At 42.6% G+C, this 24,904-nt stretch overlaps 1 protein-coding gene across 1 annotated transcript; it reads right to left on the bottom strand.

Moving 5' to 3' along the window:
* Nucleotides 1-702: 702 nt before the first annotated feature.
* Nucleotides 703-24,353, bottom strand: LOC139548841 (TLC domain-containing protein 2-like). Its single transcript, XM_071358729.1, has 5 exons — nucleotides 23,979-24,353; nucleotides 23,501-23,583; nucleotides 16,687-16,769; nucleotides 3,521-3,689; nucleotides 703-2,482 (listed from the first exon to the last, which is right to left on the bottom strand). Exons 1-5 carry the CDS (start codon nucleotides 24,155-24,157, stop codon nucleotides 2,241-2,243), a joined length of 756 nt encoding a protein of 251 aa, XP_071214830.1. The 5' UTR covers nucleotides 24,158-24,353; the 3' UTR covers nucleotides 703-2,240.
* Between the last annotated feature and the right edge of the window lie 551 nt (nucleotides 24,354-24,904).

A 24,904-nucleotide genomic window follows, 5' to 3' on the forward strand; every position in this document is an offset into this window, starting at 1 on the left:
ATGAGTGTAAGGAGTGTGCTGCCTCCTTCAGGCCAAATCTGTAATGCCACTTCAATGACCACCACCCCATGTGAGTCATCAGACACCAGCCTTATGGCCCGTGGGGCTGGATGTCATTAGTGATGTCATTAGCTGGTGGGCGTGGGAAGAGCTTTCTCTCTCGGGTTGTCAAGGTGACTGTGTGGACCTAGAATTGACAGGTACACTCTTGACTTAAAGAGCAATCTCCAAATGGACTAACATAGCAGCTGTTGTGTGTGTGTGTGTGTGTGTGTGTGTGTGTGTGAGAGAAACCCAACCTGACCTCAATCTGAAGTCAACCTTGTTGTTTGGTTAGCAACCAAACAGTTTTGATCAATACCAACATGCCACTTCTATTCTTCATTTGGATGATTTCTTTTTCTTCTGGTTGAAACATTAAAGATTTCAACAACCGAACAACTAGTCAAGTACACCAACCTTCAAATAAAAAGGCCAATTTCCTTTTTACCGGTTTGCAATTGGCAACAAGACAGCTAAACCCTTACAACATAGATAGCAAAGCTCATGTTAGGAACAGATGCAGCTGCTACAGACTTTCGAGGTAGTAAGTGTTTAGTTTAAATAAGAATTGGCCAATAAACGTCTTCAATTCTTAGTGCTAGTGTTACTCAACATGTTTACAACATGTTCAAGAAGACACAGGTTTGGATTCAATGATTCCCTGTAGTATGTATATTTTTATATATTTTTTCTTTGTCAGTGCTATGGGATTTGCACCTCAACCTGTAAGACATTTCATATGTATAATTTCAAATGCCTTGACTTTTTCCACATTTTGTTAGGTTACAGCCGTATCCCTCATTAATCTACACACAATAACTCATAATGATAAAGCAAAAACAGGTTTTTAGAAATGTATTCAAAACAAAAAACTGAAATAGACCCTTTGCTATGAGACTTGAAATTGAGCTCAGGTGCATCCTGTTTCCATTGATCATCCTTGAATTTAATTGATTGGACATGATTTGTAAAGGCACACACCTGTCTATATAAAGGCCCACAGTTGCCCTTGCATGTCATAGCAAAAACCAAGCCATGAGGTCCAAGGAATTGTTAGTAGAGCTCTGAGACAGGATTGTGTTGAGGCACAGATCTGGGGGAGAGTACCAAAAATGTCTTCAGCATTGTAGGTCCCCAAGAACACAGTGGCCTCCATTATTCTTAAATGGAAGAAGTTTGGAGCCACCAAGACTCTTCCTAGAGCTGGCCGCCCAGCCAAACTGAGCAATAGGGGGAGAAGGGCCTTGGTCAGGGAAGTGACCAAGAATCCGATGATTACTCTGACAGGCTCCATAGTTCCTCAGAGGAGATGGGAGAACCTTCCAGAAGGTCAACCATCTCTGCAGCACTCCGCCAATCAGGCCTTTATGGTAGAGTGGCCTGAATGCCAAGCATCACGTCTGGAGGAAACCTGGCACCATCCCTACGGTGAAGCATGGTGGTGGCAGCATCATGCTGAGGGGATGTTTTTCAGCGGCAGGTACTGGGAGACTAGTCAGGATCGAGGGAAAGATGAATGGAGTAAAGTACAGAGAGATCCTTGATGAAAACCTGACAAAGATGAAAACAGGACAAAAACCCTAAGCACACAGCCAAGAGTGGCATCGGGACAAGTCACTGAATGTCCTTGAGTGGCCCAGCTAAAGCCCGGACTAGAACCCAATCGAACATCTCTGGAGAGACCTGAAAATAGCTGTGCAGCAATGCTCCCCATCCAACCTGACAGAGCTTGAAAGGATCTGCAGAGACGAATGGGAGAAACTCCCCAAATATAGGTGTGCCAAGCTTGCAGCGTCATACCCAAGAAGACTCAAGGTTGTTATCGCTGCCAAAGGTGCTTCAACAAAGTACTGAGTAAAGGGTCTGAATACTTATGTGAATGTGATATTTCCGGGGGGGTTTTTCAAATTAATTTGCAAAAATGACTAAACCTGTTTTGGCTTTGTCATATGGGGTATTGTGTGTAGATTGATGAGGAAAAAATGTAATCCATTTTGGAATATGGTTGTAACGTATCAAAATGTGGCGAAAGTCAAGGGGTCTGTATACTTTCCGAATGCACTGTAAAAAGTAAAATGTAATGAATAGTAGAATTGTATATTTTATACATACGTGTATTTTTGGCTATCATTCAATAGACTTTGTGTGTGTAAATTGTAAATGCCTGTACCCCAAAACAGGAGAGAGATTATCCCACACTACATCTCCTTCTTTCCCTCTCCTTGCCCTCTACTCTCTTTAACCTCTGTGGGCATGGGTGCACTACTCTTGAGGAAGTCAGACCTCAGCAGGCGGTAGAACAGGACTATATTCATGGCGGTCATGATGGCAAGCCCTACACTCCCAGCTGTGTAGCTGAACAGGGGGACGTTTTCCCGGTTCAGGACCAGCCAGCGGGTCATCCAGGCCAGGGTGTTGATCCGGAACACCACGTAGGTACCTGGAATGATATGCAGGTTGTTACTTTCAGTACAACGTCTTAGTGGCAAGAACATATATCTTATTAAATGATATGTATTTCTATACTGAACAAAAATATAAACGCAACATTCAACAATTTCAAAGATTTTACTGAGTTACAGTTCAATTGAGGAAATCAGTCAATTTAAATAAATTCATTAGGGCCTAATCTATGGATTTCCCATGACTGCTGGTCACAGATACATTTTTAAAAAATGGGCCTTTACAATGGGCCTCAAGATCTCGTCATGATAACAGGTATTTCTGTGCATTGAAATTGCCATCGATAAAATGCAATTGCGTTCGTTGTCCGTAGCTTATGCCTGCCCATACCATAACCCTACCGGCACCATGGGGCACTCTGTTCACATCAGCAAACCACCTGCCCACATGACGCCATACACGTGCTCTGCGGTTGTGAGGCTGGTTGAACGTACTGCCAAATTCTCTAAAACAACATTGGAGGCGGCTTATGGTAGAGAAACTAACATTCAATTCTCTGGCAACAGCTCTGGTGAACATTCCTGCAGCCAGCATTCCAATTGCATGCTCCCTCAAAACTTGAGACATCTGTGGCATTGTGTTGTGTGACAAAACTGCACATTTTAGATTGGCCTTTTAATGTCCTCAGAACAAAGGGCACCTGTGTAATGATCAGTATGTTTAATCAGCTTCTTTATATGCCACATTAGTCAGGTAGATTATCTTGGCAAAGGAGAAATGCTTACTAATAGGGATGTAAACAAATTTGTACTCAAAATTTCATAAAATATAGGACCAACACTTTACATGTTGCATTTATATTTTTGTTCAGTGTGTATGTAATTCTGTATGTAATTCTATGGTGCTAACATTTGTATAATCTACTCACAACAGTGCTTTACGACAGTTGAAACGTCATGTAGACAAACCCCTTCATGGCAACTCATGATGTGAAGTTATAGATAATGACTAGCACAAGCCAGCTGTTCATTAAAAATATGCTTTCATCATTGAAACCTTATGAACATGACAGTACCTAGGTTGACCATGCTGTTGATGCGGTAGAGGTCGCCCGCTGCTAGGTTGACCATGCGTAAGATCTGCCGCAGGTGGAGGAACACCGAGTTGATCTCAACCAGGAGGGCCACCACAGCAAATCCAACGTAGCGACCGGTCAGGACGGCGATGCCGAAACAGCTGATCACCTTGGAGGAAGAAGAGGGAGAGAGAGAAAGTTAGTCACTTAGTGGCAGTGATGTATTCAGGTCCCTAAATCGAGAGTTTGACTCAAGTCCTAAGTCCCAGCTTTCGAGTCCAAGTCAACTCACGAGTCCTAACATAACAAAAAAACAACTAACTCCTCTACCTAGAAGTCACATGGTTAACCATCATCTCATGAGGTAGTGGTGGGATGACTGGGATCTCATGACTTAGGTCATGTCTACCATATTAACAACGGTGCAAAACGCACCACATCCCGTGACCATCTCTGTCTGACTCACAACACTACAGCCTTTGTTTTTATGATAAATATTATATTATTTCCAGGAAAATGTCATAGTTAGATTCTCATAACAAGCAATTGTTTTTCCTTTATTTGATACATGCCTCTGAATGTCAAACACTATATAATTACATTGAGGAATGTCAACATGCTTATCAAACATCTGCAAGGTCATGGTTATGAAATTAAAGTCAGTGAGGTTACAGCATATCAGATAGTCTAAGATTTTTATAACCAAACCAAGATAGACTACAGCATGTCGTTTTCAATGTGAACAAATGAGTCATAGTGGGCAGAACAAGCAAGGAGGTGGGCAGAGCCAAGCACGAGCTAGCGAGATCTTATTAGCCCGTTCTAGCATACATCTGCATATTTCCGTTAGGGAACGCCTACTCTGTGAAGTTGGCGTGTGCAATAACTCAAATCGCCTTTGCATTCCTTAACAACTAAATTTTTTACAACTTTGGCAAAGATTAAAGTCTATAAAATGTAGTCCACTCTGTTCTTAACAGATTATAGTTTTGGAAACAGAAAACTGTATTGAGATCAAATGTTTCATCGATGAGAACATTTGCAGAAGGTCGGCCAAAATCCATCTTGTTCCATCTTCTCCCACTGCCGGCCACTGGGCTTCCTCTCACTACCATATTTGGTAGTGAGTAGAAACACCAAGCAGATGCTTCACATATACATCCTGTGAAATATCTGTCTCATTGTTCTATCTGTGAGAGAGTCTTTGGTAACAGGGGGTGATGTTGTAGTAGCGTACCAGAACCAATAGGTGGCACCCAGTGCCAGTCTACAATAGAGACACCATGAATGTATAAATTCTGCTCTGTATACAACAACTTAAGAGAAATCTTTTGAAAAATATTTTATTAGACTGCAGCTGCCTTTACAAGGTCTGTATTGTATTGTGTGTCAGAGTTTGATCAGTAAATCTCACATCCAACTTAGTTACTGTAGCAGACTGGAGGGCAGATTTATGTTTTCCTAAAATATCCCATTCCGAAAGAACAACACCCTAGTAGTACAATGACCTCACCCTGTCCACACTGTTACTAACCCTAACCTTCTCCACACTGTTACTAACCCTAACCTTCTCCACACTGTTACTAACCCTAACCTTCTCCACACTGTTACTAACCCTAACCTTCTCCACACTGTCACTACTCTCCATTCAAACCACTGGATTACTCAGTCTGTCTCCCAAATGGAACCCTATTCCCAATTTAGTGCACTACATGCGTGTGCACAAAAGTAGCAAACTACTTAGGGAATAGGGTGCCAATTGAAACGCAACCTTAGCCCCCCAGAACTAACTGTAGACCATGTTACATAGCAGTTACTGGCACACCAATGTAGCAATGTAAAGCACAAAGGTTCAAACATCCTCAATGGCTTGGTTGTGAGACTGAGCTTAACAATTAGGCAGGACCCAATGGGAGGCTTTAAGTGTGTGTGTGTGGCCCCAGGGGTGAGGCTGAAATCAACGGAGGAGGTGCCGTCCCTAAACTAACAAATGGTCATGTGATATACAGCACCACACACACACTGGGGTCTAGTCTAAAGGTCAGCACACACACCAGCTAGTGGCTACCCCCTCAACAGGAATAAAAAGACAGAATGAGACGCTTACATGTAGCAACTCAAGTCCAAGCATGTCTGAATAATAACACCTATTTAGCCAGACTACCAGTAGGCCAGCACTGACATGTATTATGTCCTATCTTCCCCTTATTTTCTAATATAGAGGCCCTAATCACATGCTGCTCTTAGTCAATAAGGTGTGTGTGACTCTCTCCCCAGAGAGAAGCCCCAGGTAAACACCCCAGTCTCTTATATATACACACTCACACTAAACCTCAAGCTGTCTTATCATTCCTCCTGGTCACACACACACAGACATCTCCCCAGGGACACTCAAACAGGAACTGTGGAGGTCAAATAATAGCCTTATACAATGCCCTGATAAGAGCATGCCCTGATAAGAGACCTCATGGCCAGGATTCTGTTTACATACTGTAGTTATCTATCACCTAGCAGCTCTCTCTGTGACGTCTTGTATGGTCTCTCAACGTTGATCGTTGGCACTCACTGTGTAGACTGGTTCTCACTTCAGCTGAACATCAAGACAGACACTTGCTGTATGTATTAAGAACAACTGCTTGGTTAATTAGAACACACATTTTTGAATCACCTATTTCATGAATACTGTTAGATGTTCAGACACTATTTTGGTTACCTATCTGTGATACTTCAAATAGTAGAATTTGACCATGGATTACTGGTTGAAATAAAAAGCCTGCATAAGGCAGGTAGCCTAGTGGTTAGAGCATTGGGCAAGTAATTGAAAGGTTGCTAGATTGAATCCCTGATCTGACAAGGTAAACATCTGTTGTTCTGCCCTGAAAAAGGCAGTTAACCCACTGTCCCTAGACCGTCATTGCAAATAAGAATTTGTTCTTAACTGACTTGCCTAGTTAAAAATAATGATTCCTGGGACAATAGACTTATCAGACTCATTGGAGATCCTAGTATGTGTGTTTATGCCTGCTTGTATGTCCATGGCTTCCTTTATGATGTTTGAGGAGTGTTGTTAGTGAGCGGGATCTTCAGTAGAGCCACTGATTGTAGTTTCCTCCCTGTTCTTGGGAAGGTAGGGGGTAATCAGAGCCATGTATATAATAACTGACTGTAATAATTGATATAAGTGGGTGAGAAGGCACTCAATAACCCCTTACACAATCTCCAGAATATATCACCTTACACAATCTCCACACTATACCACCTTACACAAGCCACACACTATCACCTTACACAAGCTACACACTATCACCTTACACAAGCTACACACACCCTACTACTATAAAACACGTGAGATGAACTGTACATCTCTTATACAGCAGCCAGCCATTTAATACAGCAGCCAGTGGTTACAAAACCTTTATGCCTTACTATGACCCAGCGAATCAGTCAGGCCATCATCTGGAGATGGTAGTCCCAAAGCACCGAGTATGTCCCAACTGACCCATCTGAACTCATCCTGAGAGAGACAGGGGGTCATCACTAGGCCCGAGCTCAGGCATGTGACTCTTTGTGGGGTAGGATTAGGACCAGAGACCATAGCCTGGGTCCTGGCTGGGACTTGTCAGTCAACCTAATTAAATCAAATCAAACCATGAGAGGGGATGAATCCCCAACCCGTGCCCGACCGTGAGCCCCACTGGCTGGGGTTGAAGCTACTGTAATGCCCCCTTCCCTGGGTCAACACAGATAAGACAGCCCCCTGGACCATTAGAATGATTCAGCATTAGCAGGCTATCCCCTGCTAAGCCAAGGTAAGCCTGGACATCTAGCTGCTGGTAGCTTATTAACAGTGCCACAGACAGACACATAGTGGATACACACAGGGCCAGGGTGATGAGACTGCTGGCAGGGGACCCAGTCTGTGGGCACGGTGAGGTTAACCTTGTCCCTACAGTATGTGCTGCTGTGTCGTGTTCAGTAGGGTACAACGTAGCAATACGTTTTGAAACGGAAAGCAAAAATCAGCAGTAGAACCCTCGTTTCAAAAGAGTTATCTCGTTTTGTGTATATTGAACAGGTTGGGGATAAAGGAGAAAGGGTGAAAACAGTATGTGTGTGTGTGTATTTCCTTAACCACAGTAAAGAATGGCAGATAAGGGACAGATAGAGCCAAGATGGCCGATGTTGTTCAGGAAGAGCCAAGGTGACACACAGCAGTGGCAGACCTACGAAGGCGGAGGATAAAGACGTGGCATAGATACTCAATTTGTAGGAATAACATAGAATGGACTTTGATGTAGAAAAGCCTTTAGATGCAACTTCCTCCTAGGGTCATATGGTCATGGCCAAGATGGCAGACAAAGATAAGGCAGCAGAGAAACCAAAATGTCAGCCAGGTGTGAATGGAACAACAGAGTCAGTCCATCTTCAGAGCACCTACCTCTCTGAGTGGTAGAGACACACCTGGAACCAAACCTGTTCCCCTGGTTACAGATTAAATGAAACCTCAGGACAAAAAAAGGCTTCCGGAGTGAATGTTGGCAGCCTGAGCAGCCTGTTCTGCAGGATAATCAGAATGATGAAATTACGACACGCTACACACACACACACCGCTACCATCTAGAAGGTGGAAACAGTACAGGTGCATCAAAGCATGGACCGAGAGACTGATAAACAGCTTCCATCTCCAGGCCATCAGACTGTTAAACAGTCATCACTAGCCAGCCTCTGCCCAGTACCCTGCCCTACACCTTTGACACGGTCACTAGCCGACTACCACCAGGTATTCTACACTGCACCGTAGAGACTGCTGCCCTTTAAAAAAAACATAACAAAAAATGGAATCACGATGGGCACTTTAATAATGTTTACATAACTTTTTACCCACTTTATATGTATATACTGTACTCTAGTCATGGCCAATCCTATATAACTACTGCTGTACATACCTTTTCTATTCATACACTGTCCATACTGTCTATATCAGGGGTCGGCAACAGGAGGCCCAAAACCGGCTGCGAGTGACTATATTTGTAAAAAATAAAAAAGTTTAGTTTTTGGTCACAAAAGACTAAATTACCAGCTGAAATGTAGTTTTATTTAGTAAATCTGTTTCCAATTATTCCCACAAATAAAAATGTAAGGTATGAGAATGTAAGGTATGAAAAGATTGTTTGAAAAATAATATATCTCTTTTTGGGGCTTAGTTGTGGTCAATCTTTTGGGCTTAAATTATAATCTTCCGGCCCCCAGACCATTTGCTCGGACAGAAAACGGCCCGCGGCTGAATCTAGTTGCCTAACCCTGGTCTATACCATTCACATACATATATTTATTCATATCCGGACTTTGATATTGCTCGTTCTGATATGTCTTCCTTTCTTGTATTTATTTATTTTTACTTTTGGATTATGTGTGTATTGCTGTTGTATTGCGAGATATTGCTGCTTTGTTGGAGCTATAGACTTAAGCATTCTGCTGCACCTGCGATAACATCTGCAAAACTGTGTACGCCACCAATACATTTAGATTTGATTTGACGAGCACCCCCTCACACCAAATCTTAATGTGTCTCATCACAGCGTCAAAGGTGAAGGTTAACAGCCTTTGTGATGGCCACTCCTCAGGGCAGTGCGGTATGGGTAATGTAAACATGGGGACAGGGACCAGGCAGTCAGGTAGTATCACTGCATCACACAAATTCCTCACAGGGCCTAAATATAATAGGAAGGCATAAACAACACTCAGACCCTAACTCCCTGTACAATATACTATCACGCACATGCACACAAACTTCACACACAGTCAATAAGCATGCCAAACCCAAAATGGGGTATTACGTGTTTGATGCTTTTGTGATTTTATCACAAGGCTAAAGATTAAAGAGAGTGGGTTGAGTGGGATGACATCAGAGAGTGGGTTGCCTAATATAGTGGCCTCTAACTATGAAGAACATAGCAACAGCAGGAGTTCTGTGTCATCTCGACTAGTCATGATTCTAAGAATCAAAACGGTAACAGGTATTCCTAACAAAATGTTTTTCATTAAGAAAAACCCACACAAGGCGTTTACTGTAAAGTTGGGTTGCACAACCAGTCTTGTAAGCTCACACACACAACCCCATAACCACCACTGCATTCAACACTCGTTACAACACTCACCAGCCCCCTCCACCCCCACCCCATAGGCTAGTCCCAGAGAGCAGTTTACTGACTAATAACGCCACGCTCCATAGCGACCATCACACTCAAACATTTACACTGATAGCAACGGGTCAATACTGGACTCGAGTAGACAGATGGAGCCATTTCCCCTTCCCTTAGTGTAAGGGAAGTGAAAATGGGCTTGGCAAGTCTATGGTAAGGAACTAATGGGAAAGCCTTGTATAAAGCAGGGCCAGGGTATGGTTCAGGAGAGGAAGTTTTATGTACAGTACGGGAGTGTAGCGAGGGGTCAAAGTCTACACGTAAAAGATAGTGTATGAACCATCATGTTCACACATATACACATACTGTCATGCCCTGACCATAGAGAGCCCTCTGGGTTCTCTATGGTGTAATAGGTCAGGGCGTGACTAGGGTGGTTTCTAGGTATTATATTTCTATGTTGGTGTGTGTATGGTTCCCAATTGGAGGCAGCTGATAATCGTTACCTCTAATTGGGGATCATACTTAGTGTGTCCTTTTTCCCACCTGCTATGGGGGATATTGTTGTGTATGAGTGCCTATGTGTGCTACGTATTTCACGATCATTATATCTTTGTTGTTTTGGAAGTTTCACTATCATTAAAATGTGGAACTCTACTCACGCTGCGCCTTGGTCCAATTATTCAAACGACGGTCGTGACACATACATACAAGCTTGCATAAACATAAACACACACATTACATAAAATAACACACATCCGCAGTAGTAGATACTATGATGACGCTTCTAGGGCTGACAAGGGTCAATGTCACAAGACTAAAGTTAAACAGATGACCATAGATTTAAGAAAACCCAAAACATTATGTGTATGGTGTGTATCCATGGTTAGTAATGGTAAAAGAAAAACAAAGTTCATCATGGAATATGTTTAGAGGTTGCTGTGACATTATTCATAATCAAGTCACTAGTCCTCACTAGTGGTTGCCAGGCAATAGGTGTGGAAGGGTGAATGGGTTTTGGTGTGTTTTTGCAGTGACTCACCTCACTATTTCTCACCTAACTGTTTCTTCTAGATGTTGATTAGTACAGAAGCTACTTTAAAAACAATGTACCTACACTATTCAGTGACCCCTTGGCTGTATATGTACACTACTAGCAGTGAAACAATACACTTATCCTATGGATACTTGTGCATTGCGTGTTGAGCAAATGAAAATGTTTCCATAACTACCCAGCGTACAGTTAATGGTGTGTAATCCGAACAAGTGTAAGTGAGCTAAATATAGGAATTCCCTTACACACATGTTGGAATCTGGGATATCTTTTGAGTACATCCTCTCCTCCCAAGACTACACACATTCCATAGTTGCTGGAAAACCACAGACGTGCATGCTTTGGAATTCCCAGGTATCCTTCTAGCTGGCAGCTAAGTCAGGGAGGGATCTCTCTCTGTGGGACACACACACAAAACAAATAGAGACCGTTCCTCCTCAAGTCAGTAAAGGCCAACTCCCTCATTCTCCTCCCCCTGAGCCTGTCGCTACGGTTTCTAAACGCGGCAGATTCCTCGAAGAACCGCATTCCTGGTTGCCATGTCAACGTCTCACAACAGTCGCTCTGTTTAACATCTGGATTTCCTGCCCAACCTTTGGAACTGAAGGTGTTGTCATGACAATGAGGGGACCGTGGGGACAATGTGGGGTTTTTCTGACAATGTGGACACTTCATAACAATGTATGGACATCATGACTTCGCAAGGACTTTTTCTCTAGGGGACGTTGTTGGCATTCTTATTGTCAGGCCCTAGGCACAAGAAATATGTTTCTGTCCAATACCAGCGTACAACAAAATGTTTACAGTTCCCTGAGTTATTAGAATTCAAAGAAAATGTATTTACTTGCATTTTTGAGAACTTTACTCATGTGCCCTGCATGATTTATGGTTGACTGGTTTATAGTTAAGTGACTGGTTCACTCTATGTATGGATATTGGATGAGAGGGGCCTTAGATAGGATGGTATCATTGGGTGAGTGGTTTACTGTATAGAACAACACTGAGGAATGGAAAGCTAAATGATGAAAGGGGCGGAGGCTGTCTTGAGTGGGTGGATTCGTGGGGGATGGGGTGATGTTTTGACTGTGTGGGTGTAGGGGATATGGGGGTGGACTGCTGGGCTGAGTGTGTATGAGAGGGGGTTCATGTGGAGACCAGATGTCTCCTGTCTGGAAACACACCAGGTGCTCTTTGGAGTGTTTCCCTGCTCCAAAGAGATGTGGCCGCAAAACACACCCCGACTCTCCTGCCAAGAATCTATAGACACGTTCTCTCCCTCACCCCACTTTCCTACCCTTCACACTCAATCTCACTCTGAATCCCATTATCCTTCTCTATTGTACTACTCAGTAGGTGGGTGGATGCTGGGTAGAATGGCAGCCCAACTGAAAACTGGTGTTCTCACTTTGGCTATTATAAGTTCTAATAACATTCATGCAGTGACAGAGCTAAAACACCACATGAGGTTATAGCTCATAGCTCTAGGTTAAGGCGACATGTTAAAAGAGATGAGAATTGCGCAAAAATAAACGGCAAGCGGTATTCCTTCTGGCTCCTCAACCCACAGAATAGAACCCTGGCCAAAATGGGAGTGTCTGTGTGAAACACATGAAGTTCTTTGGAATATTTATTTTGCAAATACATTCAGCAGCCTACTATACAAATGAAATTGCTCCTGCTGGCATTGCTTCTTCAAGTCCAGGGACATTTTAGTGGTTTGTGAAAAGTAAACCACAATTTAACAAACCATACAAACCACATGTTACGGAAATGTATGTTAAGGAATTTACTTCCGAAGCAAAGTAGATATTAAAACTCAACTTGCTGTTTTGCTTTTAGAGTACACATAAGAGAGAGCAGGGGGTTGAGAATGTTCAAAAATGTTGGAATGACGAAGCAGAATGCATGGCATGTACCACAGCTGTACTGCGGCCATATTAGACTGCGAGTCAGTGGAATATGACAGAACGAGGGGACATGGAGAAAGACTGTTCTGCAGGAGTAGGACTATCAGGGTCTGTAGAGAAGAAGCTTGGGGGAGAAGAAATGAGAGGACAGGAGAGGAAAGGAGGAGAAGAGAAGCTGGCAGGCATGACATTCCATAAGTGTCACACCACACCACAGTGACACAGCCACCGGTGGCGGCCAAATACGGCCATGCGGAAGTTCTTGTAGAACACTGAGTCTCCAAGTTAGGCCTAAATCACGGATCCAATCGCATGACATTCTCACAGGGAGCAAGTGGAAACTTCCAGCTTCTCCAATACTGCCTGCTTATATCAATCATCACCGTAGTAAACTGAACAGAGTTCCATTCATATCTTTAGGCTGGTGTTTTATGACCCTTCAAGTGGAGAATAGACTAAGCATGGAGATGGGGTGAGAGAACCTGAGGGAGGATCAAGGAGGGTAGACTGGGTTCCCAATATGGCAGCAGTAGTAGACAGGGCACATACAGAATGTAGGGGAACGGATAAGATAGTAGATCTCAAAGATGGAACACAGCAGTCCAAATATCAGTTAGAGGGTAGCACATGACACTCGCTTCCCTACCACTACAAATAAGCGAACTCAATTATGCGTAACGAGACAGGGATGAGGGAAATGGCAAACACACTGTGGAAACCTTCAAAAACATCTGACAGTGAGAGAATGTTTGAACTGAGAGCGTAGCTATAGAGAGTTCAATTATAAAAGCAACTAGAGTCAAATGACATCTTCCCTGCTGATCTACATATCTTAAATGAACTGTATTAGATGCAATGCCATTTTCAAAATGCTTTTTTCATGAACTTCTGCAGCAGTTCTCTAGCATCTACTCACCCTCGTTCATAGCAACCTTAATATTTCCAAATATCATGGCCAACTGTGGCAGCACACGAGGAGGAGAGGGGAGTGTTTTATGGTAAATGATTCCTTGTTTTTCCATGAACCCAGTCGAGGGCAGTGGCAGCTCCAAAAATGTTACTGAAACTACAGGAGAAAAACCCCTTGAAACAAAAAGCGTACCTGACAACTTCTACAGTTCTGCAAATGCAAATCTAGTGTTTGTCAGAATGTCTGTGCATTTCGTTCTGTTTCCAGACACTTATAAAGCCCTTATCTTCTGTTATGAATCTTCATGATGCTTTTTCATACATATTTTACAGTATCTTCTCAGTCAGATCTGAGTGGGGCAGTGCTGTGTTGTTACAGGTGCCCTATTTCTGGCACAGACAGTTTCCCAAAGGAAGGGAGGGGTCAGTAGTTGTTTGGCTATACTAGGGGACTCTGTGTTGCTCTGTGTCAAACTGCCAGTGGTGTACCCATATGTCATTGTAAGAGAACTCCCGCCTTTCTTACCCAGCAAGCTCCACTTATGTGGAAAAAATCCCCAAGTTTCCATGGAACGTTTGACAGCTTATCCACCCCCAGTTATTAAGACTGGGTCATGTTCACTAGACATGAAATGGTAGAAAACGGGCTGAAACTGGGAGGTAGCCTTCTATCTGAACTTGTCCAATAAGAAACCCTAGTTTATGTTTTGCGTTGCACATCGTTTTGACCCATTTTGCTACGATATACCCTGATGAATACGAACCCTGGTCGACGACTACTGGAAATACTACTACAGCTTTTCCTTGTTAACTCTTTCGCGTCGGTCCTTAGCTTGAGTCTTTAGTGTTGTTAAGTCTGCATTTCAGAGAAACGCCTCTACAGGATTACAAAGTGAGTGACTGTAACCAACATTACTTTCAGAGGATGAGGATGGGGTATGCCAAACGAAGGCGGTTTTTGCCGCAAACCATAGAAATTGTCAACAAGACAATAGCAAAGACCAACGAAATGCTCCATTGAGATCTCAGATTCAGAAAGAGAGTTTCTCTCCGTTTACTTCTCCCCACAATCACAAAACAATGTTCTTATTTATCATTACTGCCAGGCCCAGACCCCAGCAGTAAACACCAGGTGGAAGGAGGAAAAGAGAGAGTGAGAGCAAGGAGAGAAGGAGAGAGAGAATAAAGAAAGACTGATAAGGAGATAAAGAGAGGATGGGAGCGGGGAAAAGAAAGGGATCACAACACAGAGAAAAAGGAGGATGTGAGAGAAGGAGAGGAAAAGTGGAAGTCCTAGTTCCTCCCAGGCCACAGCCATGTCTGTCAACACTCATCCATACCTCCTCCTTCTCCTGTCCTGAATGGAGCTTCCAGCAAATAAAAGGAGCAAAGAGCAACAACAACAAAACCTCAGAATGGGGGACTGGCTGGCTGGCTGGCTGCCTGGCTGGCTGGCTGCTGGCCCTGGGATAGGAGAGGATGAGAACCATAGGGAGACATCAGGGGAGCTGGGAGTCCAGGGAGAGACTGAGCCAAAATACACTGGTTCACTAACCTTCCAGGGCCAGAAGCAGGTGGAGCTGCCTGACAAGCTGAGCTGAATCCAGTCAGTCAGCCAGTCAGTCAGTTTAGATATGGAGCTGCCTGGCAGGATGAGTCCAGTCAGTCAGTCAGTTTAGATATGCAGGACTTGCCCTGGACAGTGTTGATACATTGACGAGGAACAGCCAGCTGTGAGTCATACATACACATGAGAGGCTGAGTGTGAATACTGTACTACTCACCAGCATGTGTGCGAGAGATACTGAGACACACACTTATAGAGGCTCACACATATAAACAGGCATGTACCCACATACATTGGCTCAATTTCAGACGGGTATATACAAACATTAAGTATATAAGTAAGAAATCTATGAGACAGGCAGACAGAGACCGACACAACACAATCCTTGAAAGGCAGGTGCAAACCTACAGAAATCATCTATCCACTCATCTAAAAATGTACATCAACATCCCAAACAGGTCCTCAAACAAAAAGGTCTTCAAAAGCTCAGCATTGCCATGGAAATGGGTCAGGCAGACGACCATTGGCGCATGCCATGGTCAGTTTAGCATTTTACACCTCAATGGTTAAGGTTAGGATGGGGGGAGGGAAAAACTGATCCTAGATCTGTTCCCAACTGGCAACTTTATTCCCTGAGGTAAATCCTCGAGCAGCATTCTACAAAGATGAGACATTCATTCTCAAGGGAATGAAAACAAGACCATCAGGTCTTTCTCAAGAACGCTGTTCATCAGGTCTTTCTCAATGAACACTTTTCTCAAAGGACAATGATGAACAATGAGCATTTCTCTTCACCAGGTGCTCTCATTTGAGGCCTATTACGTAGTACTGGAGCTGTCTAGCTTTGATGGGAAAGAGAACGATAATGAGGGGTAGTTCCTAGCTACTGTGACCGATGGGGTTAGAACTCAATTTTCTGAGGGACAGAAGAGCACATTAGCCTGCTAAGCTAACGTCTAGACATTGACTTAGGGAGCCAATGCAACTCATCAGGTCTCTGGCAAATCTACTCATCATGCGAGGGTGGTTGTCCAAAGACCTCTGTTACACTGGAGTGCCTGGGGGTTGACATCCTCAAGGGGATGTCTGACAGGTCAGGAGCCTGATGAGGAATGCTAGCTGGACAAGGTTAACAGTCAGGTTCTGATACGTCTTAATTTCTTGTTCTTCTTTTTATTTATTTATTTTTTATTATGTGATTATTGTTATTGTATTGCTATATATTGCTGCATTGTCGGAGCTAGAGAGATAAGCATTTTGCTGCACCTTTGATGCCATCTGCAAAACTGAAATGTGATATGATCTGTGCTGTATGCTAACAGGGTCCAATGACTGTGGTGGTTTTATGTGTAAAATGTGTGTGCACTGTTTCAGTATTCTCTGGTGGGTGTGTTAGCTAGATAATAAGGTTGAGACAGGAGATTCTAGGCTAGGTTTTACCTAACCGCTGATACAGGGTCAGATATTCACCATCCCCCTAATGATCAAGGTTATGGTGAGTGAGGTAAGGTAACCTGATCCTAGATCTGTGGTTGTACACAACGTGTACCTCAAACCTCCTAGATGCTACCAGGAGGACCACTTACCACTGTGTGATGGAATAGGAGCTCCCATGACAGGATCATCTTCTGGTTAAGCACCATATCAAGGAAGTCATAGATGAAGTAACCTGTTGAACAAAACATAGAAAAGGCATATTCTAGCTTAGAACCAAAACAAAGGAATGGAGATCGATAGAACAAAGGCTTTTTCAGTAGAGGACCATTTGGCATATCAAGTATATTTAGTGGGGACCCCTCTTGCCAGTCGCTTCCATGACGAAACCAAGGATGGTAACCAAGATGTCAGTTAGAGAACACTATTTATATCAGTCCTCCGCTATGGGTGTAACCATGGAGATGGGTTTTCAGAATGGTGTAAAAATAATGAAGATTTAAAGATAGTCTGGCGTGTGTGCGTGCGCGTGCGTGTGTGTGTAGGGGAGGAGGTCCTCCTCTAGGGCAGACTAGAATTAACCCCAGTCTGTGTTCCTACTACATATTCCATTTGACATCCATTTGACAACACCAAAAAGCTTCTGTAAATATAGTGATGAGATGTGCACCTTGAGAGCATCCTCAGTTGCTACAGTATATGACAAACACACGCTGAAGAAACAACTGATGTTTACTTAACCAAATCGTCCAAATTGAATCCCAAAAATAATTCTCACTGTGCATTGGGAATCGATTTTGACTGAATAGGAGCCATAATATTAGATTTTTAAAAAGTGTCATCCATTCATATTTTATCATTCCTAGAGGTGTATAAAGAAAAGCCATTTTACAACCAGTGAAGACAGGCAACCTAGGTCAAGCGTTCACATTATCGAACCATGGTAACATGTGACCAACACTCTGCCAGTTGGCCTTCCAACAGGCTCTCTTATCATTATGACACTGACAGTATTTCATAAGGATTCATTGGTTCTGTCTCTCTCTGCCTCTCCCTCTGTGTGTCTCTCTCTTTTCCCCTTTATATCTCTCTCTCCCCCTGCCCCTGTCCTTCTGCCCCAGTCTCCAACCTGTCTAACACCACACGTGGCTGAAAAAGTTGTATTTTTTGAGTAGTGTTTAAATACGACAGCAGCATAGCTCTATATGTTGTCACAATGGGGACTGGAGCCAAACTCTTCCGTTCTGTGGGTTTTGGGCAGTGACCGTCCAACGACATGGCGATCAAACACAACTTGTCTTTATACTGGCTGACAGCCAAACCCTGGAATGTTTGGTTCTTGAGATGGTAACTAATAATACAGAAGTCTACTGAAATAGTTATTATCAGAAAATCTTTGTGAACGATCACAGATTCTCAAAACAAAAATATTTTTGAATGAAAAGAATGACACACCCAATAGGAGAGGGGCACTTCATGAGTGTCATGTTTGGTGCCTAACACTGCGTTTACCTTTGGTCAGCCTGGGAGGGTACCTAATGTAACTGTTCTGCATTCCAAAATGTCAACACCTTTGCCTTGGCCTGACATCATCAACTTGGCCCACAAACAGAGTCCCAGGCTAGTGTTGTTTGGTCAATCAGAGCAAAAAAACAAACAAACATTGTCAATATGGCCTCCGAACATATAGTGGGTTTTCACTATGTGGCCAAACTGCCATGTTGAAATTGCCTATAGTGAAAATACTTTCTCTTTCCGGCTTTGCATTGTGGCCTGATAGAGACAACAATACTATAGGCTCAGTGTCATGGTCACGCCACATTGTTTTAGGCAGGGCCCAGAGGACGCACCATCCTTACCTTCCTCACCCTGACTCCCTTCTCTGTTACAGATGGCCTTTGACCCGGGCAGGCTGCTGTGGCATAAATCAACAGCCTTCTTCTCAGGCGCTACGGCCCATTCTAGGGTCACGTGATCTACGGGGGTAGGTCCGGAGCGGTGCCTGGGACGAAGCAACATAATGCCCCACCATTGATTCTAGAACTCTGGCAAAACTAACAACACTGGCAGGCAGCATTCAGGGGTGGGTGGGATTCTCTGGGAGAATGCTAACAATCCTTGGAATTCTAAGGGAGCCCTTGTTGGAGCCCTTGTTAGCCAGGCACATATCCAATAAATTAGCAGTTTATAGCGTGGCATGCGGTCATTTAAATGGGCTCATGCCATTGGGGGAAACAATACACTAGCCAATTAGAGTCAAAGTCAAAATAGAGGAAGTTATATTTAAAGGAGCTGTACTGCTGGGGTTTACTCTAAGCTTGGCGTAAAGATTTTGTCCATCTAGCCGAGACTCCTAAAAATGTGAAAGCTATGGTCTGGTGTTTGACTTGTGCTGCAGGCTTAATTCTCAATCTACAGAGCAATTTTTGCTGTCAGACACGTGAAGCGTGTTGGGGAGATTGGGGGAGAGATCAGTGGAAGGGTATAGGCTGCCTCACACACACACACACACACACACAGTATTGTTCGAAATCACCTGAGAGATAGACATGGTCAGGTGGTCTGTCAGTCCAGTGTGTCCATCCACACAATTTCATAGTTGCCTTATAATGATCCTCACAGATCATTGTGACAGATAACCATACAAATAATAGAAAATTGCCATATGAATGCATCAGTAACCACAAGCAACAGTTACGAAACAATTTAGCCACAATTAAGGGAGTCCAGCTCCTCAGTGAATTGGTGTGGCAGAACATGTCAGGATCAATCCATGACCATCTATAGAGGATATACATGTCGTGGAAGGTGGTGTGTGTTCCACATCGCAGTGCCACTGTTGTTGATGGTCTAATCTGTTGATCCAGCCAGCTTCACTAAGCCTAGTGTGTCATAGTGCTGATATCGGATCAGGTCCCCCCTGTTTATATAATATTATTCATTATGATCTAAATTAAGGCAAAACTGATACAAGACCAGCACCCCTACCTTGAGACTTTATGAATACAGGGCCTGGTGTTGCAGGTCAGAATATAGGCAAAAACTTTTCAGCTTTTTTCCCCTCATTGTGTCACATTACAAACATGAGGTTGTAGAGTCTGAGTCCCACACTGCTTCAAATCAAATCAAATTGTATTAGTCACATGCGCCGAATACAACAGGTGACGGTAGACCTTACAGTGAAATGCTTACATACAAGCCCCTAACCATCAATGCAGTTAAAAAAATATACGAATAACAATAAGAAATAAAAGTAACAAGTAGTTAAAGAGCAGCAGTAAAATAACAATAGCGAGACTATATGCAGGGGGTACTGGTACAGAGTCAATGTGCGGGGACACCGGTTAGTCCAGGTAATTTAGGTAATATGTACAACTAGGTAGAGTTATTAAAGTGACTATGCATAGATAATAACAGATAGTAGCAGCGGTATAAAAGAGGGGGTGGGCGTGCAAATAGTCTGGGTAGCCACTTGATTAGATGTTCAGGAGTCTTATGGCTTGGGGGTAGAAGCTGTTTAGAAGCCTCTTGGACCTAGACTTGGTGCTCTGGTACCGCTTCACCAGCCCTTCCAAAAGTATCAGTATAATTTGTTTTATCATTATTATTGTATATCATTGTTATTATTGTAGACCTATTTATCAATCTAATAAATCTAATCAATCTAATTCTTCAATGCTGCAATATGTAACTTTTTGGCAACCCAACCAAATTCGCATATAAATGTGAGAGTTATAGATCTCATTGAAAGCAAGCCTAAAACACGGTAGATCTGCTCTATGGGCGCTATTTTTATGCTTCCAATTCTTACATTTAGTTTTTGCTTCTTTTACTTTCGGTTTTGTACACCAGCTTCAAAACAGCTTAAAATACAATATTTTTGTTTATGAGAAAAATATTTCACAGTGGTTTAGATGGGACCTTGATTCTCTACACTATACTTGCTTGTTTTATCACATAAACTGAAATTAGGCAAACTATTAGAATTTTAGCAACCAGGAAATGGCGGATTTTTGCATAGTGCATCTTTAAATGTGCAAAGTGTGTTTTGTTTTATTCTGTTAAGACATTTGTTGGCTAAATTAAGTTCAATCTGTCTTTAATTGTGTGCTCCGTATTTAGTTTAAGATAGGTTATAAGTAGGCCTGTTGTAAAATAAATATAATTAGACTATTGCTGTTATTTGGGTACGGTAAGCACTAGCCTTTCTTGGTAATTGCTGCAATATAGCATGTTCAAAACTTTTGTGAAAGTTTAAACCAGTTTGCAAGTGTTCTGTTTGATTCTGTTGAGCCATTTTCTTTGGACAAATTAATTTCCATGTTGTTTGCCAAGATCTGATAGGCAGCAGGTAGCCTAGTGGTTAAGAGCATTGGGCCATTAACTGAAGGTCAATGGTTCAAAACCCCTAAACGACTTGATGAAAAATCTGCCAGTGTGCCCTTGAGCAAGAAACTTAATCCTAATTGCTCTGGATAAGAGCGTCTGCTAAAATGTATTAATATCCTGATTGTATTTTCCCTATAAACAATGGCTTTACTTTTTACATTACCTTGATAAAGTTCAGAAACTTGTGAAGGTTTTGTGTGGCTATTAGCCTATTATACTGCAGTCCTATGATATGAAGGCAGTGCGCACTGGCGCTCCAACTGACTCTGACAGTTGAATTTGAGGTGCGGAAGAATGTTTTATACCTACCAGAGTTACTCCTGTAATCTAACAATATAATGTTTATCTTTATAGAACATATTCTGATCGAAAAAATAATGAATTATCCTCCTTCTGTATAGCAGACGCAGTAGCTTATCTGACAAGGATAAAGACCTGCATGTTGGTCATAGCATGCCGCCGGCATACCTCTCTCTTTCTCTGGGGCTAGGGCTAAGTTTCTCTTCATTTTTATTTATTTTTAAAATATTAATATCACAGTAGATGCCTAAGCCTATAGGCCTGTGCATCCCTTACGACGATGCATTTAGTGCTCAAATCTCTGACAGCTGAAACGTGAGGGGGACAATTGTTGCTTTAGGAAAGTTAAAAACCCTCAACGAAACACAAGGAATAGTGTTTTTGTAAGTTATAGGCTGTTTTTAACGACATGTAAATGTGGCTTATTTGGCTAATGTCCCTCATTTAGGGCTCCTGAGTGGCGCAGCGGTCAAAGGCACTGCATCTCAGTGCAAGAGGCGTCACTGCAGTACCTGGTTTGAATTCAGGCTGCATCACATCCGGCCGTTATTGGGAGTCCCATAGAGCGGCGCACAATTGGCCCAGCGTCGTCTGGGTTTGGCCCGGGGTAGGCCATCATTGTAATTAAGAATTTATTCTTAACTGACTTGCCTAGTTAAATAAAATAAAATAAATATATTGATTTTGCTGGCTGCGTGGGTGGGCATCCTATTAGGTTACGAACCCAGTGCATATGGATGACCGGTACATTTCTCAAATGTTCGATACGTTCAAATCTTCCTAGTCACTTGTCCGGCACCGAATCTTCATAACGGAAACCCTGATATATAGTATAGGCTACAGTAGGGTACAAAATTAACTTTACAGTAACTGACTCAATTATGAAGATGGAGCATAGGCTACTCACCGGTGATGGCCGATGTGCTTGTGCCAATATCTCAAGATAAGCTACTTTGAAAAGCAGTGCTGTTCGCTCTGAATCGCTCAAAAGTTGAGAAATAAAGTTAACTTCTACAGACAGATTAGTATTCTCTTTTCACCAGTAGGCATTTGCTTTCCAAACGGTAGGGCTACGTTTTTCTCGTGAATGTATTTTGAAATGTGTTAAATGCTTACTGACAGCCGTAACCAACCACAGAAATAGAATTAATAGATGGCAGTTCCCATTCAAGTCAGGACTGACAGCAATTGCTAGTGTAGCCATGAGTTTAACAGTCAAAGTTCCAAAATCCTTCCATGGATTATATCTATTTGTATTTATTATGGTTCCCCATTAGCTGCTATAAAAATAGTCGCACACTCTATAAACTCCCCATTAGCCGCTGCCAGCTACTCTTCCTGGGGTCCAGACACATCACACAATTAGCAAACACTTTTCTTAATAAAAGTACATCAAATAACATCATTAACCCACTGTCACGAGTTACTAGGTGTGGAAGGTAGGAGTCAGGCGCAGAGAGCAGAGGGTTCAATAATAGACGATTTATTCTCTCCGTCATAAAAACAGTTACGTCAAACACAAGGCGCAGCAACACCCGCCCAAACACACAGGGCAAAACTATCCGGAGAGAAAATAATCCAACACCGACAGTGAACACAAAATAATCCCGCACAACCCCAAGCGGGCCTAACAGGTTTACATAGACCAGAAATCAAGAAACACAAAAGAAACAGGTGCAACTAATAAGACTAAACCAACAGACAAGGGAAAAAGGGATCGTGGCGGCTAGTAGGCCGGTGACGACGACCGCCGAGCGCCGCCCGAACAGGCAGGGGAGCCACCCTCGGCGGGAGTCGTGACACCCACTACATATTTACAACAAAATGTATAATACCACCATATAACAATGTAAAAATATACGTGTGTGTATAGTGTGTGTGCTAGCGTGTGTGAGTGCCTGCGTGTGTTTGTCTCAATCAGTCCGCGTTGGCTACAACGGAACAAGCGGTTATATATTTGGCGGGTGTATTGGTCAAATTGCAGCCTTCCCAACTGTAAATGCCTGTGATAAAACTTAATCCACTGCTATTTTTTATTGACCCCCTGTAGCTAAATTAAGCTCTCTGGTGTAGTATTTTGAATAATTTGATTAATGTCTGTTTAGACAGAAGTAATATCATTTTGGGGGAAATTATTTGTTATAACCTAATTTTGGGAAAATTATTTTAAATTATCAGGGGGAGCTGCAGCACCTCCAGCACCCCTACTTCCTGTGGCTATGCGTGGACAGCTCACACACCCCTTCCCTTTACCTCTGCCCACCCACACACACTCACCGATTGATACAGAAACCAACGCATGCGAGAAAACAGAATGGGTTCCTATCAAATCTTCGGCCATCTGTGGGTGTACGAAAAAGCTGTAGGGGAAGAATAGACAAATTCATTTGCGATAATAAGCAGAAAGCAATTAAAATTGATATTTTATTCAAAACAATGAAATGTTTTTTTATTATTATTGGGAGAGAAATTGACAGAATTAGAATAGTGAAAATATGTGTAGGCTAGATAAAAGTAGAATCTGAAGCATTTTATATGACCATAGATTCATTGATTTAACATTTCACAATTCAGTCCAGAACAAAACATTGTCCACATTATTCCGTTACCTTATCCGACAAAAATTAACATATGAAAATGTATTATAAAACCTATTATATCAGTTACTAGTCTGTAACGTATAAGCTTTCAGTGGGCTAATTGAAAACAATGTATCTTTACATTTTAAGCATCATGGCAGTGGAAAACGACTCACCACAGTACAGCCCATATCCCAGTTATCAGACTGTGTGTGAAAGATGTGCATACATTTCTCCATTTCCAGGCGTTTCTGCAAGCAGACTCAGGTATAGGGAGTTTACTGACACCACAATTGACAAGTTTAAAAAATCCAATAGAGCCACCCGCCGTCAAAATCACTGAATTCAACTCCATGGCCACGACCAACTCCTGTCTGTGTGTTTCTCCACTTGAAGAATTCAACGTCTGAAAATTCGCGCGCTGTAGTTGTTAAAGATCTGACGCGCTCGCTCTCTCTGCTCGGGACTAATATTTACGCTGTCAAAGCGGACGCAACTACACTCACTGAAGTATGCGTCATGAATTTATCACCGCGCCTCTGTTCATTCATAAAGCGTTATGGGAATAGTTTTTTTCATGAAATGTACCAGACAAAATAGACGCACGTTGATTTTGTGTTGAAAAGTGCGACTTCTTGTGGTCATGGTAGATATTAGGCCACACAATTGATTTTGTAACTCCTATATACGGTATGTGATTAGTGGTCATTGCATACATGACCGCTAATTAGGCTACTACTCAGAATATGACATATGTATCTTGTGTAGTAGTTATAATTGCTCCCTCATCCATATTGACTCCTTATTTTCCTAATCTATTAGGCATATCGAGTTTGGGAAACCCTGCCCTAGTAGGCTACCGAAGAGCACACCTCATTTTCATTCATGTTCAAGTAACACATAGGCGGAAATCCCAGGGGGGACGGGGGGGACACGACCCCCCCATCTTGGGAAAAATATGATTTGTCCCCCCCAATATATCACTGTAAACATAACTATGTAATTTCAATAATATTAATAATACGCAATGAAAGCACTTGTGCTGATTATAGACACTTAATAGCGCGTTTTTAAGTTTCAAAAGATTGTGACCTCCCCCGCC

Source organism: Salvelinus alpinus, chromosome 22 (genome assembly GCF_045679555.1).
Source record: "Salvelinus alpinus chromosome 22, SLU_Salpinus.1, whole genome shotgun sequence".
Classification (NCBI taxonomy): Eukaryota; Metazoa; Chordata; class Actinopteri; order Salmoniformes; family Salmonidae; genus Salvelinus; species Salvelinus alpinus.

Bases quoted from the DNA above. Each gene is read 5' to 3' on its own strand.
- LOC139548841 (XM_071358729.1), bottom strand. From the start codon at position 24,157: ATGGAGTTGAATTCAGTGATTTTGACGGCGGGTGGCTCTATTGGATTT. The intron at 16,770-23,500 runs GTGAGTGTGTGT...TTTGTTCAACAG, and splicing joins GTTGGTTTCTGTATCAATCG to GTTACTTCATCTATGACTTC. The intron at 3,690-16,686 runs GTAAGTGGTCCT...TCTTCCTCCAAG, and splicing joins TCCTATTCCATCACACAGTG to GTGATCAGCTGTTTCGGCAT.